This window comes from Dendropsophus ebraccatus, chromosome 11 (assembly GCF_027789765.1).
Source record: "Dendropsophus ebraccatus isolate aDenEbr1 chromosome 11, aDenEbr1.pat, whole genome shotgun sequence".
NCBI classification, from domain to species: Eukaryota; Metazoa; Chordata; class Amphibia; order Anura; family Hylidae; genus Dendropsophus; species Dendropsophus ebraccatus.
In genome coordinates, this window is record NC_091464.1 from 1,515,669 (window position 1) to 1,538,168 (window position 22,500).

The 22,500-nt window shown below is 50.4% G+C and overlaps 1 protein-coding gene across 7 annotated transcripts in view; it reads right to left on the minus strand.

The window, feature by feature from the left end:
- The window catches only part of KIF21B (kinesin family member 21B), a 318,269-nt gene that overhangs the window by 212,578 nt on the left and 83,191 nt on the right, over nucleotides 1–22,500 (minus strand). For all 7 annotated transcript variants that reach the window (XM_069944619.1, XM_069944618.1, XM_069944620.1 and 4 more), the window contains 2 exons: nucleotides 20,162–20,342; nucleotides 5,233–5,296 (listed from right to left, as the gene is read on the minus strand). In XM_069944619.1, coding sequence (XP_069800720.1) covers nucleotides 5,233–5,296; nucleotides 20,162–20,342 — 245 coding nt within the window. The remainder of the gene's footprint in view (nucleotides 1–5,232; nucleotides 5,297–20,161; nucleotides 20,343–22,500) is intronic.

The window sequence follows — 22,500 nt, forward strand, 5'->3', positions numbered from 1 at the left end:
AGGGCCAGTGTCCTATTACTGATATATCCCCCGACCACCCTTATGTAATAGGGCCAGTGTCCTATTACCGATATATTCCCTGACCAACCTTATCTAATAGGGCCAGTGTCCTATTACTGATATATCCCCCGACCACCCTTATCTAATAGGGCCAGTGTCCTATTACTGATCTATTCCCCGACCACCCTTATGTAATAGGGCCAGTGTCCTATTACTGATATATTCCCCGACCACCCTTATCTAATAGGGCCAGTGTCCTATTACTGATATATTTCCCGACCACCCTTATGTAATAGGGCCAGTGTCCTATTACTGATATATTCCCCGACCACCCTTATGTAATAGGGCCAGTGTCCTATTACTGATATATTCCCCGACCACCCTTATGTAATAGGGCCAGTGTCCTATTACTGATATATTCCCTGACCACCCTTATCTAATAGGGCCAGTGTCCTATTACTGATATATTCCTCAACCACCCTTATGTTATAGGGCCAGTGTCCTATTACTGATATATTCCCCGACCACCCTTATGTAATAGGGCCAGTGTCCTATTACTGATATATTCCCCGACCACCCTTATGTAATAGTGCCAGTGTCCTATTACTGATATATTCCCCGACCACCCTTATGTAATAGGGCCAGTGTCCTATTACTGATATATTCCCCGACCACCCTTATGTAATAGGGCCAGTGTCCTATTACTGATATATTCCCTGACCACCCTTATCTAATAGGGCCAGTGTCCTATTACTGATATATTCCTCGACCACCCTTATGTTATAGGGCCAGTGTCCTATTACAGTGTCCTATTACTGATATATTCCCCGACCACCCTTATGTAATAGGGCCAGTGTCCCATTACTGATATATTCCCCGACCACCCTTATGTAATAGGGCCAGTGTCCCATTACTGATATATTCCCCGACCACCCTTATCTAATAGGGCCAGTGTCCTATTACTGATATATTCCCCGACCACCCTTATCTAATAGGGCCAGTGTCCTAATAGAATGTTGCTCATAAAATATAATGATGAGCAAAACTTATAAAATTCATATCAAAACACAAGCCTAAATTTTTTAAAGATTTTTTTTAGTCAGTACATTTCTTTCGGACTCCGACTCCAGCCAAAACTAGCTCCGACTCCAGCCAAAACTAGCTCCGACTCCAGCCAAAACTAGCTCCGACTCCAGCCAAAACTAGCTCCGACTCCGACTCCACAGCCCTGGAGAAGACAAGGATATCTTTAATCGGACTCCCACTGAGACATGTATGGGAACTTCTGGTCGCTCGGGAAGGAGTCCGATGAAGAGTATAATAGCCGCCACAACATCACGGGTCTACTAGGCGGAAATCATGCTAATCTGTGGTTGATATCTCCTTGCCCGATATTTCCAAAGAAGGTAAAAATAAAGAAATTTGTCTCAGAGGGTGGCGGGTGCACTCGGTTACTAAGCTCATCTAGGGTTGTAAGGCGCTTACCACTTAGGGAATCCCGTAGTCTCGATAAGCTATTGGTCGTCCACCACTGAAACAGGCCAGGTTGGAGACCAGGCTGGAACTGGGGGTCATATAATATGGGGAGTACCACGGAGACGGCAGATTGTAGTTTACTCCTAACCCTGACCTCCTCCACAATGCCATGGGATAAGCACTATCTGGCTGAGGTGTGTAGACTTGGTAGGGAGGGCAGACTTGACCACATCAAGGCGGGAAGTGAGTACAGAGGAGACCAAGTCAGACTCCAGCCGCACCCAGCTAGGCGAACTTTCCGGCACGTTCTTATCTAGCTAATCGTGCTGCCGTATAATAATTGGTCAGGTGTGGGACTGACAGGTCACCTAACCGTTTGTGAATACACATTATGTTTTTGGCGTTTTCTCATTCCAAATTAATCTCTTAATGTCTCTTTGGAGACCTTGTATGTCTCGAAAGTAAAACGTATACCAGGCTGTACCGCCATCCTGACCGTGTTCATCCTGCCCAACCATGAAAGAGGTGGTACGTCCCATCTTATAAGGTCAGCTATAATAGAGACAGGAGGGAAGGGTAACTGGAGGAGTAGACATTAGAAAGAGAGGTTTGACCCCGGGACAGGAAAGTGAGAGGGCTTGGGGAGTGGAAGACGAAATTATGTTCTATGGATTCCTGCTGGGTGCTAGGGATATTACAGTGTAATGTTTCCAATTTCTACTGGTTTATACCAAGACATGAGATTTTCTCACAATCAGAAAAAGAAGAATTAGAAGAGTCTTAAATAGATTAGGGAGAGACGTCAGAGGGTAAGGAACCAATCATCAGCCAAAAGGTGACGTTTACATAAACAAGAAGCTATAGCTACTCCCTGGATATGTGGACTGGAGCGGATGGACGTCACCAGGGGTTCCACTGCCAGCGCACAAGGGGTTGGGGACAAGGGACACCCCTGCCAAGTTCCCCCGGCTATGGGAATTCTCAATGGCTTTGAGGAAGGAAGCAGACAGAAAAGAGTAGAGAAGGTGCAGGATATGGACACAAGACCGCCCCCCCCCAAACCCCAATAATTGCAGAGCCCCGAAGAGGTAGGCCCAGGACACACTGTCCAAGGCCTTTTCTGTGCCAAGTGCCAATAGCATGCGAGACCTCGAACGAGCATTAGACCCCTGAATAAGATCTGGAACCTTCCGGATGTTGTCAGGGGCCCCTCTCCCCGAGATATAACAGAAATATAAATATTCATATTTGATATTGCTACATTCATACCGACCCATATAATTAACCTATGAATGCTATTTATCCCCTCAAAGTGAAACCCATCAAAAAATGTAATAAAAACTAAAGAAAATGCCACAAGTACCCCAAAATGGTCCCAACAACTACAGCTTACCCCACAAAAAGCAAAAGCTTAGGAAAAACAGAAAAAGGTGTCAGAAAACCAAGAAAACAAAGCCAGAGGAGTCAGCCAGTGGTGGTCCTAGTGCCAAGCATACGCCACCGAGAACTGTGTGCATACAAATGGCTGCCCAATACCTTCTCAGGCTGATAGGGTGGGGGTTCTCTGGGGAACCATCAATGGGAAGCTATCGCCAGGCCCTGGAGGAACTAAGAAGTGGCAGTGAAACATGCATGGATGATAACGATGATGATGTAGCGGACTACACATGGCACACAGAGCGGCATCATCACCATCAGGGGAGGAAGGTGGTGTAGTGCAGAACCAGTATTGTGGCAGAATCTGAAGATCCCAAGCCAAAAAGGGGAAGGGTTCCAGGGGCTCAGAGGGTCCCCTCAGGCAGCAGCGGCATCAACCAGTATGCCGTATAACCGGGACGCCCTCCAACCGGGACGCCCTCCAACCAGTATGCAAACAACGTTCCACCACTGTGTGGCGGTTTTTAGAAGTGGGCAGCAATAAAAATGTAGCGGTGTGCACCTCTGTAACCTAAGGGTGAGACGCAGACAGGGTGAAAACCTTGGTATCACTTCAATGCGAATGCAGGTGAAACGCTACCAGCTTATTGCTTGGCAGACCCAGGACCTCAGTGTTATTCCGTGGTAGGATCCAGCAATGGTCGCAACTAGCAGTGCGCAGCACACCACTGATGGCAGTCAGGGCTCAACAACCTCGGGTGGAAGCAGAAGCTGTAGCTCAGTCCCATCTACCTCGGTCTACTCCATCAGTCCATGCAGCTACATGACACCTGCATTAAGACCACAATCCTGCAGTATGCAAGCAGTCAGGGGGCTGGGAGCTGAAGCCCCCCCACCATAAATGGCTAACCCCAAGGCAAGGCCATCGATATGTGACAGACACCGGTAATAATCATGGGGCACTAAGAGGAAGGCAGACGGAACAATAGGTGACAGACACCGGTAATAATCATGGGGTACTAAGAGGAAGGCAGACGGAACAATAGGTGACAGACACCGGTAATAATCATGGGGCACTAAGAGGAAGGCAGACGGAACAATAGGTGACAGACACCGGCAATGATCATGGGGCACTAAGGGGAGGGCAGACGGAACAATAGGTGACAGACACCGGCAATGATCATGGGGCACTAAAGGGGAGGGCAGATGGAACAATATGTGACAGACACCGGCAATGATCATGGGGCACTAAGAGGAAGGCAGACGGAACAATAGGTGACAGACACCGGTAATAATCATGGGGTACTAAGAGGAAGGCAGACGGAACAATAGGTGACAGACACCGGCAATGATCATGGGGCACTAAGAGGAAGGCAGACGGAACAATAGGTGACAGACACCGGCAATGATCATGGGGCACTAAGAGGAAGGCAGACGGAACAATAGGTGACAGACACCGGTAATAATCATGGGGTACTAAGAGGAAGGCAGACGGAACAATAGGTGACAGACACCGGCAATGATCATGGGGCACTAAGAGGAAGGCAGACGGAACAATAGGTGACAGACACCGGCAATGATTATGGGGCACTAAAGGGGGAGGCAGACGGAACAATAGGTGACAGACACCGGCAATGATCATGGGGTACTAAGAGGAGGGCAGACGGAACAATAGGTGACAGACACTGGCAATGATCATGGGACACTAAGGGGAGGGCAGACGGAACAATATGTGACAGACACCGGCAATGATCATGGGGCACTAAGGGGAGGGCAGATGGAACAATATGTGACAGACACCGGATATGATCATGGGGCACTAAAGGGGAAGGCAGACGGAACAATATGTGACAGACAACGGCAATGATCATGGGGCACTAAGGGGAGGGCAGACGGAACAATATGTCACAGACACCGGCAATGATCATGGGGCACTAAGAGGGAAGGCAGACGGAACAATATGTCACAGACACCGGCAATGATCATGGGGCACTAAGGAGAGGGCAGACGGAACAATATGTGACAGACACCGGCAATGATCATGGGGCACTAAGAGGGAAGGCAGACGGAACAATAGGTGACAGACACCGGCAATGATCATGGGGCACTAAGAGGAAGGCAGACGGAACAATAGGTGACAGACACCGGCAATGATCATGGGGCACTAAGAGGGAAGGCAGACGGAACAATATGTGACAGACACCGGCAATGATCATGGGGCACTAAGAGGGAAGGCAGACGGAACAATAGGTGACAGACACCGGCAATGATCATGGGGCACTAAGAGGGAAGGCAGACGGAACAATATGTCCCACAGGGGCTGAACAATGGTCACACAAACAATGAGCGCTAGGAACACAACATTTCATGTACACTCACCTCAGCTCTTCTATCTCATGGATATAGTTCTGGATTAGAGTCTGGATCTCCTCATTATTGTCACCTAAGATTCACAAACATTAAAAAAAAAGGTTACATTTAAAGGGAACCAATCACCTCAAAAACGCATATATAGCTTTTTAAATGTGCTGTTAGAGCCCACAGCACACTTTCCATACATGTTTCTATATACTCCCTGCCTCCCCCGTGTAATTCATAAAGTAACTTTATAAAACTGGCGCCCGGTATCCAAATTACATCAGGTAGTCACCTGGGCGGTGTTCGGCTAGATGGTAGTCACAGTCAGTCCGGGTCCCCTGGGCGTTCTTCGGCGGTAATCACGCCACTCTGGGCGTGATTCAAATCACCCAGTAGCTCCGACGTCACTCGGGAGCGCGCCGTGCACGACGTCGGCGCGCCCATGTTCTTACGCCGCCGCGCATGCGCAGTACAGCCGCTCCCATTCAGGCTGTACTGCGCCTGTGCAGAATAGCCTCGAACTCCGGCTCGCATTGAGTTCGAGGATATTCTGCACAGGTGCAGTACAGCCTGAATGGGAGCGGCTGTACTGCGCATGCGCGGCGGCTTAAGAACCAAGGTGGGCCGACGTCGTGCACGGCGCGCTCCCGAGTGACGTCTGAGCTACTGGGTGATTTGAATCACGCCCAGAGTGGCGTGATTACCGCCGAAGAACGCCCAGGGGACCCGGACTGACTGTGACTACCATCTAGCCGAACACCGCCCAGGTGACTACCTGATGTAATTTGGATACCGGGCGCCAGTTTTATAAAGTTACTTTATGAATTACACGGGGGAGGCAGGGAGTATATAGAAACATGTATGGAAAGTGTGCTGTGGGCTCTAACAGCACATTTAAAAAGCTATATATGCGTTTTTGAGGTGATTGGTTCAGTTTAATTAAGATTTCTTTATTCTGAATACAATGGAAAATATCAAAACAAAATAAACAATCTACGAGCACCCAGGCCCCAACCTGAGGTGGTGACAGTGTGCTGTAGCTGTACCTGAGGTGGTGACAGTGTGCTGTAGCTGTACCAGAGGTGGTGACAGTGTGCTGTAGCTGTACCTGAGGTGGTGACAGTGTGCTGTAGCTGTACCTGAGGGGGTGACAGTGTGCTGTAGCTGTACCTGAGGTGGTGACAGTGTGCTGTAGCTGTACCTGAGGAGGTGACAGTGTGCTGTAGCTGTACCTGAGGTGGTGTGCTGTAGCTGTACCTGAGGTGATGACAGTGTGCTGTAGCTGTACCTGAGGTGGTGACAGTGTGCTGTAGCTGTACCTGAGGGGGGTGACAGTGTGCTGTAGCTGTACCAGAGGTGGTGACAGTGTGCTGTAGCTGTACCTGAGGGGGTGACAGTGTGCTGTAGCTGTACCTGAGGTGGTGACAGTGTGCTGTAGCTGTAGCTGAGGTGGTGACAGTGTGCTGTAGCTGTACCTGAGGTGGTGACAGTGTGCTGTAGCTGTACCTAAGGTGGTGACAGTGTGCTGTAGCTGTAGCTGAGGGGGTGACAGTGTGCTGTAGCTGTACCTGAGGTGGTGACAGTGTGCTGTAGCTGTACCTGAGGTGGTGACAGTGCGCTGTACCTGAGGTGGTGACAGTGTGCTGTAGCTGTAGCTGAGGGGGTGACCGTGTGCTGTAGCTGTACCTGAGGTGGTGACAGTGTGCTGTAGCTGTACCTGAGGTGGTGACAGTGTGCTGTAGCTGCACCTGAGGGGGTGACAGCGTGCTGTACCTGAGGTGGTGACAGTGTGCTGTAGCTGTACCTGAGGGGGTGACAGTGTGCTGTAGCTGTAGCTGAGGTGGTGACAGTGTGCTGTAGCTGTACCTGAGGTGGTGACAGTGTGCTGTAGATGTACCTGAGGTGGTGACAGTGTGCTGTAGATGTACCTGAGGTGGTGACAGTGTGCTGTAGCTGTACCTGAGGTGGTGACACTGTGCTGTAGCTGTACCTGAGGAGGAGACAGTGCGCTGTAGCTGAGGGGGTGACAGTGTGCTGTAGCTGTACCTGAGGGGGTGACAGTGTGCTATATCTGTACCTGAGGTGGTGACACTGTGCTGTAGCTGTACCTGAGGTGGTGACACTGTGCTGTAGCTGTACCTGAGGGGGTGACAGTGTGCTGTATCTGTACCTGAGGTGGTGACAGTGTGCTGTACCTGAGGTGGTGACAGTGTGCTGTAGCTGTACCTGAGGTGGTGATAGTGTGCTGTATCTGTACCTGAGGTGGTGACAGTGTGCTGTAGCTGAGGTGGTGACAGTGTGCTGTAGCTGTACCTGAGGTGGTGACAGTGTGCTGTAGCTGTACCTGAGGTGGTGACAGTGCGTGGAAGCTGAGGTGGTGACAGTGTGCTGTACCTGAGGAGGTGACAGTGTGCTGTAGCTGTACCTGAGGGGGTGACAGTGTGCTGTAGCTGTACCTGAGGTGGTGACAGTGTGCTGTAGCTGTACCTGAGGGGGTGACAGTGTGCTGTAGCTGTAGCTAAGGTGGTGACAGTGTGCTGTAGCTGTACCTGAGGTGGTGACAGTGTGCTGTAGCTGTACCTGAGGTGGTGACAGTGTGCTGTAGCTGTACCTGAGGAGGTGACAGTGTGCTGTAGCTGTACCTGAGGTGGTGACAGTGTGCTGTAGCTAAGGTGGTGACAGTGTGCTGTAGCTGTACCTGAGGTGGTGACAGTGTGCTGTAGCTAAGGTGGTGACAGTGTGCTGTAGCTGAGGTGGTGACAGTGTGCTGTAGCTGTACCTAAGGTGGTGACAGTGTGCTGTACCTGAGGTGGTGACAGTGTGCTGTAGCTGTACCTGAGGTGGTGACAGTATGCTGTATCTGTACCTGAGGTGGTGACAGTGTGCTGTAGCTGAGGTGATGACAGTGTGCTGTAGCTGTACCTGAGGGGGTGACAGTGTGCTGTAGCTGTACCTGAGGTGGTGACAGTGTGCTGTAGCTGAGGTGATGACAGTGTGCTGTAGCTGAGGTGATGACAGTGTGCTGTAGCTGTACCTGAGGGGGTGACAGTGTGCTGTAGCTGTACCTGAGGTGGTGACAGTGTGCTGTAGCTGTACCTGAGGTGGTGACAGTGTGCTGTAGCTGTACCTGAGGTGGTGACAGTGTGCTGTAGCTGTACCTGAGGGGGTGACAGTGTGCTATAGCTGTACCTGAAGTGCTGACAGTGTGCTGTAGCTGTAGCTGAGGTGGTGACAGTGTGCTGTAGCTGAGGTGGTGACAGTGTGCTGTAGCTGTAGCTGAGGTGATGACAGTGTGCTGTAGCTGTACCTGAGGTGGTGACAGTGTGCTGTAGCTGTACCTGCGGTGGTGACAGTGTGCTGTAGCTGTACCTGAGGTGGTGACAGTGTGCTGTAGCTGTACCTGAGGGGGTGACAGTGTGCTGTAGCTGTACCTGAGGTGGTGACAGTGTGGGTAGCTGTACCTGAGGGGGTGACAGTGTGCTGTACCTGTACCTGAGGTGGTGACGGTGTGCTGTAGCTGTACCTGAGGGGGTGACAGTGCGCTGTAGCTGTACCTGAGGAGGTGACAGTGTGCTGTAGCTGTACCTGAGGTGGTGTGCTGTAGCTGTACCTGAGGAGGTGACAGTGTGCTGTAACTGTAGCTGAGGTGGTGACAGTGTGCTGTAGCTGTAGCTGAGGTGGTGACAGTGTGCTGTAGCTGTACCTGAGGTGGTGTGCTGTAGCTGTACCTGAGGAGGTGACAGTGTGCTGTGGCTGTACCTGAGGGGGTGACAGTGTGATGTAGCTGTAGCTGAGGTGGTGACAGTGTGCTGTAGCTGTACCTGAGGAGGTGACAGTGCGCTGTAGCTGTACCTGAGGTGGTGACAGTATGCTGTAGCTGTACCTGAGGTGGTGTGCTGTATCTGTACCTGAGGTGGTGACAGTGTGCTGTAGCTGTACCTGAGGATGTGACAGTGTGCTGTAGCTGTACCTGAGGTGGTGACAGTGTGCTGTATCTGTACCTGAGGTGGTGACAGTGTGCTGTAGCTGTACCTGAGGTGGTGACAGTGTGCTGTAGCTGTACCTGAGGGGGTGACAGTGTGCTGTAGCTGTACCTGAGGGGGTGTGCTGTAGCTGTACCTGAGGTGGTGACAGTGTGCTGTACCTGAGGTGGTGACAGTATGCTGTAGCTGTACCTGAGGTGGTGTGTTGTAGTTGTACCTGAGGTGGTGACAGTGTGCTGTAGCTGTACCTGAAGTGGTGACAGTGTGCTGTACCTGAGGGGGGGACAGTGTGCTGTAGCTGTACCTGAGGGGGGAACAGTGTGCTGTAGCTGTACCTAAGGAGGTGACAGTGTGCTGTAGCTGTACCTGAGGAGGTGACAGTGTGCTGTAGCTGTACCTGAGGGGGTGACAGTGTGCTGTAGCTGTACCTGCGGTGGTGACAGTGTGCTATATCTGTACCTGAGGTGGTGACAGTGTGCTGTAGCTGTACCTGAGGTGGTGACAGTGCGCTGTAGCTGAGGTGGTGACAGTGCGCTGTAGCTGTACCTGAGGTGGTGACAGTGTGCTGTAGCTGTACCTGAGGTGGTGACAGTGTGCTGTAGCTGTACCTGAGGAGGTGACAGTGTGCTGTAGCTGTACCTGAGGTGGTGACAGTGTGCTGTAGCTGTACCTGAGGAGGTGACAGTGTGCTGTAGCTGTACCTGAGGTGGTGACAGTGTGCTGTAGCTGTACCTGAGGTGGTGACAGTGTGCTGTAGCTGTACCTGAGGGGGTGACAGTGTGCTGTAGCTGAGGTGGTGACAGTGTGCTGTAGCTGTACCTGAGGTGGTGACAGTGTGCTGTAGCTGTACCTGAGGTGGTGACAGTGTGCTGTAGCTGTACCTGAGGTGGTGAGTGTGCTGTAGCTGTAGCTGAGGTGGTGACAGTGTGCTGTAGCTGTACCTGAGGTGGTGACAGTGTGCTGTAGCTGTACCTGAGGAGGTGACAGTGTGCTGTAGCTGTAGCTGAGGTGGTGACAGTGTGCTGTAGCTGTAGCTGAGGTGGTGACAGTGTGCTGTAGCTGTACCTGAGGTGGTGACAGTGTGCTGTAGCTGTACCTGAGATGGTGACAGTGTGCTGTAGCTGTACCTGAGGTGGTGACAGTATGCTGTAGCTGTAGCTGAGGGAGTGACCGTGTGCTGTAGCTGTACCTGAGGTGGTGACAGTGTGCTGTAGCTGTACCTGAGGTGGTGACAGTGTGCTGTAGCTGTACCTGAGGTGGTGACAGTGTGCTGTAGCTGTAGCTGAGGAGGTGACAGTGTGCTGTAGCTGTACCTGAGATGGTGACAGTGTGCTGTAGCTGTACCTGAGGAGGTGACAGTGTGCTGTAGCTGTACCTGAGGTGGTGACAGTGTGCTGTAGCTGTACCTGAGGTGGTGACAGTGTGCTGTAGCTGTACCTGAGGTGGTGACAGTGTGCTGTAGCTGTACCTGAGGGGGTGACAGTGTGCTGTAGCTGTACCTGAGGTGGTGACAGTGTGGGTAGCTGTACCTGAGGGGGTGACAGTGTGCTGTACCTGTACCTGAGGTGGTGACGGTGTGCTGTAGCTGTACCTGAGGTGGTGAGTGTGCTGTAGCTGTAGCTGAGGTGGTGACAGTGTGCTGTAGCTGTACCTGAGGAGGTGACAGTGTGCTGTAGCTGAGGTGGTGACAGTGTGCTGTAGCTAAGGAGGTGACAGTGTGTTGTAGCTGTACCTGAGGTTGTGACAGTGTGCTGTAGCTGAGGTGGTGACAGTGTGCTGTAGCTGTACCTGAGGTGGTGACAGTGTGCTGTAGCTGTACCTGAGGAGGTGACGGTGTGCTGTAGCTGTACCTGAGGGGGTGACAGTGTGCTGTAGCTGTACCTGAGGTGGTGACAGTGTGCTGTAGCTGTACCTGAGGGGGTGACAGTGTGCTGTAGCTGTACCTGAGGAGGTGACAGTGTGCTGTAGCTGCACCTGAGGTGGTGACAGTGTGCTGTAGCTGTACCTGAGTAGGTGACAGTGTGCTGTAGCGGAGGTGGTGACAGTGTGCTGTAGCTGTACCTGAGGGGGTGACAGTGTGCTGTAGCTGTACCTGAGGTGGTGACAGTGTGCTGTAGCTGAGGTGGTGACACTGTGCTGTAGCTGTACCTGAGGGGGTGACAGTGTGCTGTAGCTGTACCTGAGGAGGTGACAGTGTGCTGTACCTGAGGGGGTGACAGTGTGCTGTACCTGTACCTGAGGTGGTGACAGTGTGCTGTGGCTGTACCTGAGGTGGTGACAGTGTGCTGTAGCTGTACCTGAGGTGGTGACAGTGTGCTGTAGCTGTACCTGAGGTGGTGACAGTGTGCTGTAGCTGCACCTGAGGGGGTGACATTGTGCTGTAGCTGAGATGGTGACATTGTGCTGTACCTGTACCTGAGGTAGTGACAGTGTGCTGTAGCTGTACCTGAGGGGGTGACAGTGTGCTGTAGCTGTACCTGAGGGGGTGACAGTGTGCTGTAGCTGTACCTGAGGGGGTGACAGTGTGCAGTAGCTGTACCTGAGGTGGTGACAGTGTGCTGTAGCTGTACCTGAGGAGGTGACAGTGTGCAGTAGCTGTACCTGTGGTGGTGACAGTGTGCTGTAGCTGAGGTGGTGACAGTGTGCTGTAGCTGTACCTGAGGAGGTGACAGTGTGCTGTAGCTGTACCTGAGGTTGTGACAGTGTGCTGTAGCTGTACCTAAGGTGGTGACAGTGTGCTGTAGCTGTACCTAAGGTGGTGACAGTGTGCTGTACCTGAGGTGGTGACAGTGTGCTGTAGCTGTACCTAAGGTGGTGACAGTGTGCTGTAGCTGTACCTAAGGTGGTGACAGTGTGCTGTAGCTGAGGTGGTGACAAGTGTGCTGTAGCTGTACCTGAGGTGGTGACAGTGTGCTGTAGCTGTACCTGAGGTGGTGACAGTGTGCTGTAGCTGTACCTGAGGTGGTGACAGTGTGCTGTAGCTGTACCTGAGGTGGTGACAGTGTGCTGTAGCTGAGGTGGTGACAGTGTGCTGTAGCTGTACCTGAGGGGGTGACAGTGTGCTGTACCTGTACCTGAGGTGGTGACAGTGTGCTGTGGCTGTACCTGAGGTGGTGACAGTGTGCTGTACCTGTACCTGAGGTGGTGACAATGTGCTGTAGCTGTACCTGAGGTGGTGACAGTGTGCTGTAGCTGTACCTGAGGTGGTGACAGTGTGCTGTAGCTGCACCTGAGGGGGTGACATTGTGCTGTAGCTGAGATGGTGACATTGTGCTGTACCTGTACTTGAGGTGGTGACAGTGTGCTGTAGCAGTACCTGAGGGGGTGACAGTGTGCTGTAGCTGTACCTGAGGGGGTGACAGTGTGCTGTAGCTGTACCTGAGGGGGTGAAAGTGTGCTGTAGCTGAGGTGGTGACAGTGTGCTGTAGCTGAGGTGTTGACAGTGTGCTGTAGCTGCACCTGAGGTGGTGACAGTGTGCTGTAGCTGTACCTGAGGTGGTGACAGTGTGCTGTAGCTGTACCTGAGGGGGTGACAGTGTGCTGTAGCTGTACCTGAGGTGGTGACAGTGTGCTGTAGCTGTACCTGAGGGGGTGACAGTGTGCTGTAGCTGTACCTGAGGTGGTGACAGTGTGCTGTAGCTGTACCTGAGGGGGTGACAGTGTGCTGTAGCTGTACCTGAGGTGGTGACAGTGTGCTGTAGCTGTACCTGAGGTGCTGACAGTGTGCTGTAGCTGAGGTGGTGACAGTGTGCTGTAGCTGTACCTGAGGAGGTGACAGTGCTGTAGCTGTACCTGAGGTGGTGACAGTGTGCTGTAGCTGTACCTGAGGGGGTGACAGTGTGATGTAGCTGTAGCTGAGGTGGTGACAGTGTGCTGTAGCTGTACGTGAGGGGGTGACAGTGTGCTGTAGCTGTACCTGAGGTGGTGACAGTGTGCTGTAGCTGTACCTGAGGGGGTGACAGTGTGCTGTAGCTGTACCTGAGGTGGTGACAGTGTGCTGTAGCTGTACCTGAGGTGGTGACAGTGCGCTGTAGCTGTACCTGAGGTGGTGACAGTGTGCTGTACCTGAGGTGGTGACAGTGTGCTGTAGCTGTACCTGAGGTGCTGACAGTGTGCTGTAGCTGAGGTGGTGACACTGTGCTGTAGCTGTACCTGAGGGGGTGACAGTGTGCTGTAGCTGTACCTGAGGAGGTGACAGTGTGCTGTACCTGAGGGGGTGACAGTGTGCTGTACCTGTACCTGAGGAGGTAACAGTGTGCTGTAGCTGTAGCTGAGGAGGTGACAGTGTGCTGTAGCTGTACCTGAGGAGGTGACAGTGTGCTGTAGCTGTAGCTGAGGAGGTGACAGTGTGCTGTAGCTGTACCTGAGGTGGTGACAGTGTGCTGTGGCTGTACCTGAGGTGGTGACAGTGTGCTGTACCTGTACCTGAGGTGGTGACAGTGTGCTGTACCTGAGGGGGTGACAGTGTGCTGTATCTGTACCTGAGGGGGTGACAGTGTGCTGTAGCTGTACCTGAGGTGGTGACAGTGTGCTGTAGCTGTACCTGAGGTGGTGACAGTGTGCTGTAGCTGTAGCTGAGGGGGTGACAGTGTGCTGTAGCTGTACCTGAGGTGGTGACAGTGTGCTGTAGCTGTACCTGAGGTGGTGACAGTGTGCTGTAGCTGCACCTGAGGGGGTGACATTGTGCTGTAGCAGTACCTGAGGGGGTGACAGTGTGCTGTAGCAGTACCTGAGGGGGTGACAGTGTGCTGTAGCTGTACCTGAGGGGGTGACAGTGTGCTGTAGCTGTACCTGAGGGGGTGACAGTGTGCAGTAGCTGTACCTGTGGTGGTGACAGTGTGCTGTACCTGAGGAGGTGACAGTGTGCTGTAGCTGTACCTGAGGTGGTGACAGTGTGCTGTAGCTGTACCTGAGGAGGTGACAGTGTGCTGTAGCTGTACCTGAGGAGGTGACAGTGTGCTGTAGCTGTACCTGAGGTGGTGACAGTATGCTGTAGCTGTACCTGAGGTGGTGTGCTGTATCTGTACCTGAGGTGGTGACAGTGTGCTGTAGCTGTACCTGAGGTGGTGACAGTGTGCTGTAGCTGTACCTGAGGTGGTGACAGTGTGCTGTAGCTGTACCTGAGGGGGTGACAGTGTGCTGTAGCTGTACCTAAGGTGGTGACAGTGTGCTGTAGCTGAGGTGGTGACAGTGTGCTGTAGCTGTACCTGAGGTGGTGACAGTGTGCTGTAGCTGTACCTGAGGTGGTGACAGTGTGCTGTAGCTGTACCTGAGGTGGTGACAGTGTGCTGTAGCTGTACCTGAGGAGGTGACAGTGTGCTGTACCTGAGGTGGTGACAGTGCGCTGTAGCTGTACCTGAGGGGGTGACAGTGTGCTGTAGCTGTACCTGAGGTGGTGACAGTGTGCTGTAGCTGTACCTGAGGGGGTGACAGTGTGCAGTAGCTGTACCTGTGGTGATGACAGTGTGCTGTACCTGAGGTGGTGACAGTGTGCTGTGGCTGTACCTGAGGTGGTGACAGTGTGCTGTAGCTGTACCTGAGGGGGTTACAGTGTGCTGTAGCTGTAGCTGAGGTGGTGACAGTGTGCTGTAGCTGTACCTGAGGAGGTGACAGTGTGCTGTAGCTGTACCTGAGGAGGTGACAGTGCGCTGTAGCTGAGGGGGTGACAGTGTGCTGTAGCTGTACCTGAGGTGGTGACAGTGTGCTGTAGCTGTAACTGTACCTGAGGAGGTGACAGTGCGCTGTAGCTGTACCTGAGGAGGTGACAGTGCGCTGTAGCTGTACCTGAGGTTGTGACAGTGTGCTGTAGCTGTAGCTGAGGTGGTGACAGTGTGCTGTAGCTGTACCTGAGGGGGTGACAGTGTGCTGTAGCTGTACCTGAGGTGGTGACAGTGTGCTGTAGCTGTACCTGAGGAGGTGACAGTGTGCTGTAGCTGTAGCTGAGGTGGTGACAGTGTGCTGTAGCTGTACCTGAGGAGGTGACAGTGTGCTGTAGCTGTACCTGAGGAGGTGACAGTGCGCTGTAGCTGAGGGGGTGACAGTGTGCTGTAGCTGTACCTGAGGTTGTGACAGTGTGCTGTAGCTGTAGCTGAGGTGGTGACAGTGTGCTGTAGCTGTACCTGAGGTGGTGACAGTGTGCTGTAGCTGTACCTGAGGTGGTGACAGTGTGAGTAGCTGTACCTGAGGAGGTGACAGTGTGCTGTAGCTGTACCTGAGGTTGTGACAGTGTGCTGTAGCTGTACCTAAGGTGGTGACAGTGCGCTGTAGCTGAGGTGGTGACAGTGTGCTGTATCTGTACCTGAGGTGGTGACAGTGTGCTGTAGCTGTACCTGAGGGGGTGACAGTGTGCTGTAGCTGTAGCTGAGGTGGTGACAGTGTGCTGTAGCTGCACCTGAGGTGGTGACAGTGTGCTGTAGCTGTACCTGAGGTGGTGACAGTGTGCTGTAGCTGTACCTGAGGTTGTGACAGTGTGCTGTAGCTGTACCTGAGGGGGTGACAGTGTGCTGTAGCTGAGGGGGTGACAGTGTGCTGTAGCTGTAGCTGAGGAGGTGACAGTGTGCTGTAGCTGTACCTGAGGTGGTGACAGTGTGCTGTAGCTGTACCTGAGGTGGTGACAGTGTGCTGTAGCTGAGGTGGTGACACTGTGCTGTAGCTGTACCTGAGGGGGTGACAGTGTGCTGTAGCTGTACCTGAGGAGGTGACAGTGTGCTGTAGCTGTAGCTGAGGTGGTGACAGTGTGCTGTAGCTGAGGTGGTGACAGTGTGCTGTAGCTGAGGTGGTGACAGTGTGCTGTAGCTGTACCTGAGGTGGTGTGCTGTAGCTGTACCTGAGGTAGTGACAGTGTGCTGTAGCTGTACCTGAGGTGGTGACAGTGTGCTGTAGCTGTAGCTGAGGTGGTGACAGTGTGCTGTAGCTGTACCTGAGGAGGTGACAGTGTGCTGTAGCTGTACCTGAGGAGGTGACAGTGTGCTGTAGCTGTAGCTGAGGTGGTGACAGTGTGCTGTAGCTGAGGTGGTGACAGTGTGCTGTAGCTGTACCTGAGGTGATGACAGTGTGCTGTAGCTGTACCTGAGGGGGTGACAGTGTGCTGTAGCTGTACCTGAGGAGGTGACAGTGTGCTGTAGCTGTACCTGAGGTGGTGACAGTGTGCTGTAGCTGTACCTGAGGGGGTGAAAGTGTGCTGTAGCTGTACCTGAGGTGGTGACAGTGTGCTGTAGCTGTACCTGAGGTGGTGACAGTGCGCTGTACCTGAGGTGGTGACAGTGTGCTGTAGCTGAGGTGGTGACAGTGTGCTGTAGCTGTACCTGAGGAGGTGACAGTGTGCTGTAGCTGTACCTGAGGTGGTGACAGTGTGCTGTAGCTGTACCTGAGGTGGTGACAGTGTGCTGTATCTGTACCTGAGGCGGTGACAGTGTGCTGTAGCTGCACCTGAGGGGGTGACAGTGTGCTGTAGCTGCACCTGAGGAGGTGACAGTGTACTGTAGCTGTACCTGAGGAGGTGACTGTGTGCTGTACCCGTACCTGAGGTGGTGACAGTGTGCTGTAGCTGTACCTGAGGTGGTGACAGTGTGCTGTAGCTGTAGCTGAGGTGGTGACAGTGCGCTGTACCTGTACCTGAGGGGGTGACAGTGTGCTGTAGCTGTACCTGAGGTGGTGACAGTGTGCTGTAGCTGCACCTGAGGGGGTGACAGTGTGCTGTAGCTGCACCTGAGGGGGTGACAGTGTGCTGTAGCTGTACCTGAGGAGGTGACAGTGTGCTGTAGCTGTAGCTGAGGAGGTGACAGTGTGCTGTATCTGTACCTGAGGTGGTGACAGTGTGCTGTAGCTGTACCTGAGGGGGTGACAGTGTGCTGTAGCTGCACCTGAGGGGGTGACAGTGTGCTGTAGCTGCACCTGAGGGGGTGACAGTGTGCTGTAGCTGTACCTGAGGGGGTGACAGTGTGCTGTACCTGAGGAGGTGACAGTGTGCTGTAGCTGCACCTGAGGGGGTGACAGTGTGCTGTAGCTGTACCTGAGGTGGTGACAGTGTGCTGTAGCTGCACCTGAGGGGGTGACAGTGTGCTGTAGCTGCACCTGAGGGGGTGACAGTGTGCTGTAGCTGTACCTGAGGGCTGCCTAGGTTCCAGATCCAGGCTTTCATCTATATATTACAGTTATCTTGCAAATTATTGCTGAATAATAAGATTTATCACCTTCCCGCCTGAATCCTGACATCTAAATTCTTGGAGGGGTTTTCCACCAAAAAGCTCTTATACAACTGAAGCCTAATGTGGTGACTCATCTCTATGGCTTCCCCCTCCAGCACCTGAAATTAACAACTTATTGTTTTACAGAAGACAAGGATGTTCCTCTATGTTCCTCACTCCTGAAGCGCACACCGATGCCAGGGTAACTCCTGGATTCATGTAGAACGATTCCGGGGCCGATTCTCCACAGTTCGGACATTTTCACATCCACCAATAATACATTTCTTTATTTTTAAGATTTTTCTTAATTCAAACATTGTGAAAGGGGAGAAATTTACTCTAAAGTCTCAGTGATGTTATAGCGTTCTAAATAAGCAGCACATGTGATATAAAGCCGGTCGGCAATATGAAGTATTTTTCTTACAAGAGAAAAAATGGCACTTCCTGTGTTCTGACTTTTTTTACTCAGAGAGTCAAACCACAGGTAAGTCCCATGTTTGCCAGGTCATCTGCACGCTCACAGAGAAGTTAGTCATGTGACTGACGGACACACTGAGCAGGAACGTCATGCGTTTGGTCGTCTTTTTTTTTTTTTTCAACCAGCACAAGATTAAAAATCTGCCTTCAGGAGACTGGACCTGGATACAGTAAGTATAGCTGGTATATAGCAGTCAGGAGACTGGACCTGGATACAATAAGTATAGCTGGTATATAGCAGCCTTCAGGAGACTGGACCTGGATACAGTAAGTATAGCTGTTATATAGCAGCCTTCAGGAGACTGGACCTGGATACAGTAAGTATAGCTGGTATATAGCAGTCAGGAGACTGGACCTGGATACAGTAAGTATAGCTGGTATATAGCAGTCAGGAGACTGGACCTGGATACAGTAAGTATAGCTGTTATATAGCAGCCTTCAGGAGACTGGACCTGGATACAGTAAGTATAGCTGTTATATAGCTGCCTTCAGGAGACTGGACCTGGATACAGTAAGTATAGCTGTTATATAGCAGTCAGGAGACTGGGCCTGGATACAGTAAGTATAGCTGGTATATAGCAGTCAGGAGACTGGGCCTGGATACAGTAAGTATAGCTGTTATATAGCTGCCTTCAGGAGACTGGACCTGGATACAGTAAGTATAGCTGGTATATAGCTGCCTTCATGAGACTGGACCTGGATACAGTAAGTATAGCTGTTATATAGCCGCCTTCAGGAGACTGGGCCTGGATACAGTAAGTATAGCAGCCTTCAGGAGACTGGACCTGGATACAGTAAGTATAGCTGTTATATAGCCGACTTCAGGAGACTGGACCTGGATACAGTAAGTATAGCTGCCTTCAGGAGACTGGACCTGGATACAGTAAGTATAGCTGGTATATAGCTGCCTTCAGGGGACTGGACCTATATACAGTAAGTATAGCTGTTATATAGCAGTCAGGAGACTGGACCTGGATACAGTAAGTATAGCTGGTATATAGCAGTCAGGAGACTGGACCTGGATACAGTAAGTATAGCTGGTATATAGCAGTCAGGAGACTGGGCCTGGATACAGTAAGTATAGCTGTTATATAGCAGCCTTCAGGAGACTGGACCTGGATACAGTAAGTATAGCTGTTATATAGCAGCCTTCAGGAGACTGGACATGGATACAGTAAGTATAGCTGTTATATAGCTGCCTTCAGGAGACTGGACCTGGATACAGTAAGTATAGCTGTTATATAGCTGCCTTCAGGAGACTGGACCTGGATACAGTAAGTATAGCTGTTATATAGCAGCCTTCAGGCGACTGGACCTGGATACATTAAGTATAGCTGGTATATAGCAGTCAGGAGACTGGACCTGGATACACTAAGTATAGCTGTTATATAGCTGCCTTCAGGAGACTGGACCTGTATACAATAAGTATAGCTGGTATATAGCTGCCTACAGGCGACTGGACCTGGATACAGTAAGTATAGCTGTTATATAGCAGCCTTCAGGAGACTGGACATGGATACAGTAAGTATAGCTGTTAAATAGCTGCCTTCAGGAGACTGGACCTGGATACAGTAAGTATAGCTGTTATATAGCTGCCTTCAGGAGACTGGACCTGGATACATTAAGTATAGCTGGTATATAGCTGCCTTCAGGAGACTGGACCTGGATACAGTAAGTATAGCTGTTATATAGCAGCCTTCAGGAGAGTGGACCTAGATAAAGTAAGTATAGCTGTTATATAGCAGTCAGGAGACTGGACCTGGATACAGTAAGTATAGCTGGTATATAGCAGTCAGGAGACTGGACCTGGATACAGTAAGTATAGCTGTTATATAGCTGCCTTCAGGAGACTGGACCTGTATACAGTAAGTATAGCTGTTATATAGCTGCCTTCAGGAGACTGGACCTGGATACAGTAAGTATAGCTGTTATATAGCAGCCTTCAGGAGACTGGACCTGGATACAGTAAGTATAGCTGCCTTTAGGAGACTGGACCTGGATACAGTAAGTATAGCTGTTATATAGCTGCCTTCAGGAGACTGGACCTGGATACAGTAAGTATAGCTGTTACATAGCAGTCAGGAGACTGGACCTGGATACAGTATGTATAGCTGTTACATAGCAGCCAGGAGACTGGACCTGGATGCTGTAAGTATAGCTGGTATATAGCTGCCATCATTTTTGAGATTTATCCTGTTGGTAAATCCCCTAGTAGGGGTCATGCTCTTACTCCACTACTGTAGGCACCAATGATATCCTCTGATGTAAGGCATCCATGTTATATTATATGAAGTCATCACTTACCAGCCCTCTGTAGTAACCGGGCCGCCTCTTGCCCAGCCATACGAGTAACTCGGGCATTTATGGCTCTAATGGCTTCTTGCAAGGCAGTAACACGAAGACGCAAGGAGGAGTTCTCACTACGTAACATGGACAATTCCTCGCACATATCACTGAGCGCCTCAGAACCGGGAACACGGTGACCCTGGTGAAACAGGAAAACAAACGATTTCATTACAACTCACCACTGCATTTATATAACAGCCCGGGTAGTGTCCTGGATATAGCAGGGACCTGATACTTTCTCTATACCCTATAATATTAGGCACTGCAACTACCTGCAAATCCAAGTATATATATATACCATTATATATACCATTATATATACACAGCCCAGCATACCACTATATATATATATATATATATACACACATATATATATATATATATATATATATATATATATATATATATATATATATATATAAAAATAAAAAGAGTGAGGTTATAATAACCCCTCACTAGCGCTGCACTGTATTGCTGAAACAAAAAGAGAACAAAAAGCATATGCACAAACAGGTAGCACATCACAAAAATACTTTATTATAATATGGATACAAATGACACTAAATTACTGCAACAGGAATATAGCACGAAGGGAGACAAACCCCAAAAACCACTCTTATAAAAACAATTAAAAAGTCTACATAAGTCCGGCCGGTATACCAGTCAGGACTATACAACCACCCTGACCCAGGACTGTGCAAACAATGTCCAATATAGCCAAACTGCCTAAGCAGAGTCCCTAATACGTGTACCCTATAACAACATCACAATGATATATATATGAGGTAGGACAAATAGAAAGGAATAACCATGTCAGTCCTAGAGACATATGAGAAATGGGTCAGGTGGGAAAGAGTTACCCACTGTATTGCTGCTCACTGTCAGAAAGCAAACACTCGTAGGTTCACTGGGGGGTAATATATGTAAAAAATATTGGTATTGACATAAAGCGCAATGTTTGGCGATCCTTTGTATATATGGTTAGTACAAGAAAAATAAATAGTAATGGCTACAGGTAAATAAATGGTTGTTTTTACCTTGTAGTTGATTGTTTTGGCGTAGTTCTCGGTAAGCGTTGTTAAAAAGTAGATCTTTTTGCAGATGTTTGATGCTTGGTAACATATGTTGGCAACAAGATGGTGGTTGCAACCTCCGCTGGAGGCGCCCTGGCCAGCGGCACTACTCCGCGGTGGGTTACGTTGATGTTAGCGGTTCAAAAAATTCCCGGGAAGGCTGAGTGACGTCACTTACTAGTACGGGAGCTCAGAGAGACCAAAAGAGTAATCAACGCGTTTCAGCAACAATAGCGGTTGCCCTCGTCAGGATTATGGCACGGCCCCGTATTCCTTCCTTACTTATAGGTAGTTTGACCGCTCATCTGTCAGGTGTGAGTTGATTAGATGTTATGTTGCCATGTTACCATGCTTGTTCCAAAGCCGTGCAAAGCCGTACACAGCCGTATGCTCTGTAAGCCTATAGTGTTGCATTGTCTCAAAAATGATTTACACTATATCGATCTCTTCATATTCAAATATAGGGTGTTTGAAGTAGTGTGTCCTTTATAATCGGAGCAGTGCACAGCATATTCGGAACAGTGTATCAGTTCCTGTGCAGAGTATTCAAAAATGTGCAAGATATAAACTCCTATTTAAGGTATCCAGATTGGTGCGCGGGGTGTTCGGAACAATGTATCAGTTCCTATAGAACATACTTTTACTGAGTATAACTAAATAAAGGCGAATAGTTCCAGATCTGCATTGAGTCCATTGGGGATAAGTGTATTTAGGTGCAATATCCATTTAGTTTCAGCTCTTGATAATAATTCTATATAGTCCCCCCTCTCCAATGGGGCTTGATGTTTTCATCTGGTGTTTCTCCACGTAGTGTCTTGATAATGGGTGTCCATCATATTGTCTATTTATGTTATATACGTCTTCCTGTATTCTCGTGGTAAGTTGTCTCTTTGTTCTTCCCACATATAGTTTGTTGCAAGGGCATTTGATGTAATCTATAACGCCGGTGGTCTTACATGTAATGTGTGTTTTTATATTATATTTCTCATGTCCTCCAATCAGAATATCCAGACTTTTGCCAGGGTTCGTTGCTTTCCTGCAGCTTTTGCAATGTTTGCATGGAAAAAAGCCTCTTACTAATGGCTTTAGTACTGTTTGGCCTTTTTTTATTATTATTTGTTGTTGCTGCTTAATAGTAGGGGCTACTAGTAAGCCTAAATTGTTGGCTCTCTGGAAAATAAAGCGTGGTTGAGAGGGAATCAATTCACCTATTACCTTATCTTG